The following is an 8,113-nucleotide window of genomic DNA, read 5'->3' as shown; positions in this document are numbered from 1 at the left end:
TTGTTAAATTAAAATATTAAATAATATATTTATTAATATGATACATATATAAATATAAATTAAATATAACTTTATGTTTGATTATTACGAGTCAAAATTAATTAGATATAAATTATTTTATCATTTTTATTTTAATTAAATTTTTATAAAATTTATCTAATAAAAAATCAAATTAAAAAATCAAATAAAAAAAATTAAAAATTAAAACAATAAAATTAAAAAATACCACGTGAACACCTTACTTTTTTCTTTTTTTTTGATAAAATTAAGTATATAGATAATATATCGGTATGGTTTTGTTTTTTGGTTTATTACTCCATAAAAGGACGAAAATAAAAGGTTTTCCGGGAGGAACCGGTGGGGATAAAGCGCCAATGAAAGGAGCAAAAAAGCAAAAGAAAAGGTTGAACGTGTCATTATTAGGGGCAAAGATTCCCCAAGGCACGTTGGAAGTCGCAAACGCGTCCTATGTCCTTGTCATGTAGCTACTTTTGACAATCCTTCGCTACGCTATACTAACAAACCTTCTCTCTTTTCTTTTTCACTCTTTTTTCTTTTAACTCGTGTATTTTAAATAGGTCGAATATTATATTTATATTTATATTAAATATTTATCATTAATATTTTTGCACATAAAATTATATTTATTTCTTAATTTTGAAAATTAAAAATTAATCGGTAATATGTTATTAAGTACTAACCCTTGATGATAGAAAAAAATTTGTTATTTTTTCCAAATGAAACTTCGTTATTCCAGTAGTATTTGGTACAAGAGTTTTGATGACAAGTTAACCTTTATTCAAAGAAGTTTGTTGACTGTACCAAAAAAAATGTTTATTGACAACTTCAATGGCCGCAAAAGTTGTTATACGTCCCGTTAATGTTAGTTTTATTTCTAATTAATACGCGGACCAAAAAAAAATTAAAAATAAAAAATAAAAAATTAATTAAATAATTAAAAATAAAAATATAATGTCCTAGAAATTATTATTATTAATATTTTTATTTATTTACAAAAAGCTAAATAAATATAAATGAATAGAGTAAATATAAAATAATAACAAAACAATAAAATGAAACAAAAAATCATGTTTTTTCGTCTTTATTTGTTTGTTTTGTGCTAATTTTTACAGAATTTAAAAAAATTAATTTTAATATACTTAATATTAAAATTAAATTCTTTTATAAAATTAAAATTTTATAATTTTTAGTATTAAAAAATAAAAAAATCATAAAAAATAATTTTGAAATATAAAAAAATAAAAATTTTAGATATTTAAAAAATGAAATAATTTTAGAACATTTAAAAAAATAAATTAAAAATGAAATAAAACGGTATTATAAATTAATATTTAACCATTGCATGTAATAATTACTACAATAATAATAAATAATTAAATACAATTACAAGGATTAGAGGTGGGGAGCATGGAAAAAGGAGTGAGGAGTCCGGCAAGGACCGCGTTCTCATCCATAGTCTTTCATTATATATACAATAAAAATTATAAAAAAAAAATGAAGAAAAAGTATCGCATCTAACAGTCGTAAAAAATCGGCGATCCCACTCGTCTGAGGGAAAATCGCCAGGCGAGCGAAATGTGCAATCCCACACACTCTATCTGTCTGTAACCATCATTGCTGGTCCTTCCTCCATCTTTCTGTTTTTGAGCTTTTTGGAGAAAGATTCTAATCTCCCTGCTGAGCTCCAAAGCTTCCGATTCTTTTTAAGATTTTACCCGTCACCGTCGCCTTCCTGCCACTCTGGAAACTTTGCCTTCCTCATTCCCTTCTCTTTTCCAGGTAAAATAAAAAAAAATTTCAAAAATTTTTTTTTTGGATTCTTCCTCTCCATTCTCCAGAACAAAGAAAATCCAATAATTTTAATAATGTGGAAAAATGTTATTGGCTTGCAGAGTTGCCAAGGGACAAATGTTATAACAGTGAAAAGGACAAAGAAAGAGAGAGAGAGATCTGATTGTGGTTTAAAGAGATGTACAGAACTCCGTTGCCTGCCCAGCTCTCTGATTCCAACCGCTGTGCCGTCGACATCAATGTCACCAACCTTCGAGCCTATCAAGTTTGGAAAGGAAACAATGTAATTTACCTGTATCTACGATTTCCCATTTTTTCTCCTTTCCTTGTTCTTGCACTTAACAATTAATAATCTGTCTCCAAATAGCTAACTTCAAGTTTAATTAATTTATTCAGAGATTTTGCCTTGGAGGTAGACTTATATTTGGTCCAGATGTCAGGTCAATCTTCCTCACAATATCTCTAATTGTGATCCCAGTTATTTTATTTTGCGCTTTTGTTTCTCAAAGACTCGTTCACGTATTCGACCACCATCTTGGCAATCTCATTGTAGCTATTTTAATTCTCTTAACTGTATATGTAAGTTCTCTTCTTCCATAAATTCAAAACCAATAAAATGTCTTTGTTTCTGGGATTATTCAGTTATTAACATTGTTTTGCCTGTCAAACTAGCTCAGGATCTTATTCTTCTGCTTCTCACTTCTGGAAGAGATCCTGGCATGATTCCTCGAAACCCGCATCCTCCAGAACTAGAGGAAGATGGTTCCACTATGTCTGCGGATTGGCCAGGGTGTCAGAGCCGTGTTGGTGTTCCAAGTATACCACCTACAAAAGATATTGTCGTTAATGGGGTGATTATCAAGGTTAAATACTGCCAAACGTGCATGTTATACCGCCCACCACGTTGCTCACATTGCTCTATATGCAATAACTGTGTGGAGCGTTTCGATCACCATTGTCCATGGGTGGGGCAATGCATTGGGAAGGTACATGCTTCTATATTTAGTTTCTCACCTGATAAAAATTTGGGTTAATTTAATCCTTGTTGAAGTTTCCCTACCAATGGGAAATGATTACAAGGTGCTTGGGAAATGAGTGCTGGTTATATTTCTTCTGGCATATAAGCAATTGCTTTCATCTTCAAAAACTTGCATTTATGGAAATAATGGCGGAAGGCATGATAAAAGAGATGAACTTTTATGTAAAACAATTTACAAGTAACTAACTTCTGACAGGATGTATCTATCTTCTTCAAATTCTTCATGTGAGTCAACTGATGTCTTGCTTAGTACTGAAGTAGTAAAAGTTTTCATTCCAAGTCGCTATTCTCACATATCTTAGCAAAGTAACCAAGTAATTGGATTCATTGTCTCAGAGTTTCACTTACTGATGGGATGATGCTATTTGTCATTCACAAAATCACACATATTGTCAGTCTTTGGTCGGTAGGAACTTTTGCCTTTGTGGTTAACTATGCTGCTCATGGAACTTTCCTATTGTAAACTTCCAGTTCAAGTTTATAAGAATAAGTTTAAGAGGAAGGATTTAAGATAGGTTTCTCCATTTATTATTTATTTATTTTGTAAAGAGAAGAGCATGAGTCTTCAAATGGATGCTATAGATTTAATTGTTGAAATATCTACAATACAGTTGTGCTTGTGAAATGAGCTTTTGGTCCTTTAAATTGAAAACATTGCCTTGCAGCTTGCGTAGACAATGAATGTCCAATACACTGATTCTTCCCTGTGTCATCTGAAATTTTTACTTGAACTATGACTTAGATGTGATTGTTAGGTGATTTCTTGTGTGCATTGCTGGCTTTCATTGCAGGACACTTTATTATCCTCAAGGCTAATGTGTAAAATTTTTTCTTGACAGAGAAATTATAGATTCTTCTTCATGTTCGTGTCTTCCACAACCATACTATGCCTGTACGTTTTTGCCTTCTGCTGGGTAAACATTAAGAAAATAATGGATCAATATCACTGTAATCTCTGGATAGCATTCTTGAAGTCCCCTGTTTCAGGGCTTCTTATACTATATACATTTCTAACTGCTTGGTTTGTTGGAGGCCTCACTGTGTTTCATCTCTATTTGATTTTTACCAACCAGGTTCTGATCTCTTCTTTACCTTCATTTCTTCCATTATAGTCTGTCCTCTCTCTCTGCCTTGCTAATTTTTTGTTTTTGCAGACAACGTATGAGAATTTTCGGTATCGTTATGATTCAAAAATGAATCCTTATAATCGTGGTTGTGTTCGCAACATTTTTGAGATTTTTTTCTCCAAAATTCCCAAGTCTAAAAATAACTTCAGGGCAAAGATCAAGTTAGACACATCTTTCTTTGCTGCCTCAATGTCCTTGGCTCGAACCATGAGCCCAGAGATGCCAAAAGCAAGCTTTGACATAGAGATGGGAAAGCGGCAAGCTGTTGCTGCTGAGGACTTTGAAGAAATACACAGCCAGATTGAGAATGTTGGTGGATTGGAGAGGTGTGGAACACAACCAAGGCACACAAACCAGGGTGACAAAATCAACTGGGAGATCTCACCTGATATACACATGTTGGCTAATGAGTTTGGAATGGAAGACAGTTTCAAGGCTAGAGAGAAAGTTCGCAGGGGCCAATGAAGCTGGTTTCACCTAAATTATAGTCAGAAAGCATAGTAATTATCTCCTAGCCTACTTGAAATTTGCCAACCCAGCTGATCGAAATTGGCAACTGAATAATGTCGCCAAGATATTAATCCATCAGAATGTTGTTTTTACGCTTTATTTGTCTCTGATAGGGAGGAAGATTCTCGTCTGGCTAAGGTGTGCAGGGTTAATGTTGTATATCATACTGCTTTGATAGATGCTTGGGGTAAGTTTTGTGTTATAATAATGTGTTCGTTTGTGAGGATCTGGGTGGGTGTTTATAATTGATTGGATTTGTGAAGGTTAAATTAAATCATCAATGGTAGAAAGGTTTCTTTAAATGTAGATAGAGCTCGGGTCTGTTTCCCTACTTTTCTTGTACCTTTTAGGCCTGAACCCACCCTTGCAGAAACTTGCTTAAACTCTCATGGTGGTGGTATCAGTAATTGTTTCCAGAGTTTCCTGAAAACGAGTTTTTAGTAAAAGATTTCTTTCTGGATTGAAATGGTCATTGATCATGGCAAGGGTGTGACTGACTTCAACATAAGTCTTCGTGGTCCATTCTTCTCTTGTTGGTTGTTTATCTGCGAGAAGAACTTTGCAAAGGGTGGAGGTGTGGTGATTTTTACTTTTGATACAGTTCCCCTATGTATTTATATAAGGTGGAGCCTTGGTCTTGGAGGGCATAATCTTTCTTTTCTATGAACTGCAGAAACACATGTTTCAAAATGAGGAATTTGGAAGTGCTGTCGATCAGAATGCGAATATGAATTATTATTATTATTATTGACTAAATTGGTAGCAACCATAGATTACATCATTTCACTTGACTGCTAAATCTGATTAGCATGGTTATTTCTTTCCGATTATATTAACCAACATTGAAATGAGAACAGTTTGCTCTTTCTGGAAAAAGCAGTCTCAATGTTACAACATCAGTAATAACTCAAAACTGGAATTAGTTCAGTAGTTCACCAGTTTGAACGCAAATTGTTCAAGCTTAGCTGCCCATTGGAGTCCCCAAGTTCATTATGTTTCCGTCATTGCTTCTTTTCTTGCCGACACCCTGATGCCCTGCCCCTTCCACACCTAAGAAATCAACCGTCAATTTTTTACCTCGCATGTACGCTTCTCCCAACAGATTTCCAGCATTCCCATTCTCTGATTGCAGAAAATGAGTATCGGATAACGCAGTTGGAGCAAGAGTATGGTGAGATAATAGATCCCCTGTCTCCAAATTTTTGTCATATATTTCTTCTCCCAGGTACAAGATAATGGTGCTTGCAGCATTCGTTCCTATGTTACTACCAACCATAGGAGAACCTTCCTCGACAGACCCAGATGAGTTCATGATGCTGTTAGAATATCTGGTAAAACCTCGTAGTAGTATTGGGAAAATTGTATTAGCACTGATCTTAGCACCCATTTCTGCAGCTTTTTGTAACAAGGCTGTGGCAGATGTATAAGCAGACCCAATTGCAAGAGTAGATGCCAGTGATGTTCTCGGATTGAAAATTTGATCTAAATTGCTGGACATCATGACTCCAGCCAAGTTCAAAAATGAAGGCCTCAATGACCTGTTCATGTTCTCATTAGAAATCGACAGATTCATCATTGTGTTCGCGTTGGAGCATGGATCAGAATCGGGCATTGATGAAGTGAACAGCTCATGTGGCGGCCTTTGCAAAATTCCTCCTGTGGTGGTAAGGTTACGGTTCAACTTGTAATTTTCCTCGTCAATGGATCACAGAAGGCTCTGTGTGTGACGAAGCTATCCTTCCTGTACAAGGCAAATGGATTTTAAAAAAATTATATCACCCTTCACATGATCCACACACGCAGAATAAGATGTTACATAACTCTTATAATATGTATGGACTGTTACAATGGAATTACTATAAAGCTCTACCTCAAAAAAATTGTGCCACAATCACAACGATATTCTCGGGTGCCACAGATCTTTTTATGTGCCTTCCAATCTGATTGAACAGCATATCGTTTGGAGCACTTATCACACTTCCATTTCTTTTCTCCATGCTTCCTGCAAAAGTGCTTCTTAATGCCAGTCAAGTCACCTAGAGCCCGGCTTGGATCATGATGCACACAATTTGGTTCAGGACATACACAAACCCTTTTCTTAATCTGTGTATTTGTTCTTTGCTTCAACTTCCAAGGCAAGTTATGTCCTCTCCGATGGAGCTGAAGGCTCTGATCTCTTTGAAATCCTTTATGACAGACTTCACATATGTACCTGTTGGTTGCCATTAGAGTCCTTGGAGATAATGCTACAACCTCCGCATCTGGATCTGAAAAATTGCCGAAAGAGAAAAGTTGGTGATTTGACAATTTACCTACATTTTTGAGATCAATATTTCTGGAAGAATCTGAATCAATATTCATGAATCTTATTTAAACACAAATTATTGTCATAATATTTTGCATCTATATATAGGGATTAGACAAATATGAGAAAAGGATGCCTGAGAGTCCTTCAAGATTCCACAAACAAAATGTCAAGTAAGAATACACATCCAATTAGACGGAAAAGAAGTGGTCTTGACTCTTGATTGGCATTCATTGAGAGAATTCTGTTTTATGCAAAAAAAGGGACTAGAGAGGATCATATCAGGTATTAGAAAATACTGACATATATGAAAAGGATAAACAACATTGCCAACACTTACCTCGTGCAGTTATGCTCTGTGGCTATTGTTTCACGAAAAAAATTATCCAAAAAGTAATGCAACTATTTGTTTGAACAAGAGATAAGACAGTGTGCTTGCCTGGATTCCCTGCAAGATTTTTTTTCTTCTTTGAACTTGTGGTGGTAGGAGTTGAACCATCAGCACTATGTTCTACAGGATTGGAACTCTCATCAGACGACTGTGTGATGACAATGCTTGGAAACTGGTCATCTTCTTCAAAATCCTGAACAAAGTTTGACATGTTTAGCAGGCCTTGATACTGATCAATGCTAAGAGGCAGTTGATAGTGTATGCTCAGATAAGGTGATAGACTTGGCTAGAAGACAAAAAGAAGAAGAAATTCCATACCAACCACAATCAAAGACCATGGTCCATGCATTGAAAATTAAAGTGGAAATAGAATTATTCTTTGATAGCAACATCTTTTTATCAAATAATATTTGTTAAGATCATCTATCAATAAAATAGACATTATAAGTTGGTTCTGTTCGATCTGTATGTGACGAAGTAAGTGAATTTTTTGCTAACGCCCAATGGTTTCTTTAGATTACTCAAGCATTAATAGCTACTCTCAGCATTTTAAACACTTTCACTTTCGGGTATCTCTTGAAGTCAAAAGATCGAAATCAAAGTACTGTGAGCTATTGGAATTGCAATTTTAGAGTTGTTATATCTTCAAAACCTGTTCCACGTTTATGTTTTTTCTGTAAGAAGTAGTTGAAACTGGTAATTAATGTGACCAAAAGAGTTAAGACAAATTGAAAAGGACGATGGAGCGGCTGCCAAAGAGAGATCCGTACAAAAGGACAATTTTGCCTTCTGTTTAAATTAATTAAGATGTTATGTATGCCTTACCTGCTTCCATGATCCACCTGGGATACCCATCACCGGTTGACATATTTGTGCTCGTCATTCCTGATTGTTGCTTTGCTTTAATATTTGAATGAGGTTAACTTATT

At 34.7% G+C, this 8,113-nt stretch overlaps 1 protein-coding gene and 1 pseudogene across 1 annotated transcript; one reads left to right on the top strand and one right to left on the bottom strand.

The window, feature by feature from the left end:
- Positions 1 to 1,517: 1,517 nt before the first annotated feature.
- LOC111282806 (putative protein S-acyltransferase 7) lies at positions 1,518 to 4,954 on the top strand. The gene is made up of 6 exons (XM_022871060.2): positions 1,518 to 1,800; positions 1,914 to 2,095; positions 2,209 to 2,391; positions 2,490 to 2,798; positions 3,691 to 3,924; positions 4,006 to 4,954. Exons 2-6 carry the CDS (start codon positions 1,991 to 1,993, stop codon positions 4,441 to 4,443), a joined length of 1,269 nt encoding a protein of 422 aa, XP_022726795.1. The 5' UTR covers positions 1,518 to 1,800; positions 1,914 to 1,990; the 3' UTR covers positions 4,444 to 4,954.
- Positions 4,955 to 5,345: 391 nt separating this feature from the next.
- The window catches only part of LOC111281582 (uncharacterized), a 77,691-nt pseudogene continuing 74,923 nt past the window's right edge, over positions 5,346 to 8,113 (bottom strand).

The sequence above is a fragment of the Durio zibethinus genome, chromosome 5 (assembly GCF_047325235.1).
Source record: "Durio zibethinus cultivar Kanyao isolate XHJ-2024 chromosome 5, ASM4732523v1, whole genome shotgun sequence".
Lineage (NCBI taxonomy): Eukaryota > Viridiplantae > Streptophyta > Magnoliopsida > Malvales > Malvaceae > Durio > Durio zibethinus.
This window is presented reverse-complemented; position numbering and strand designations above follow the sequence as displayed.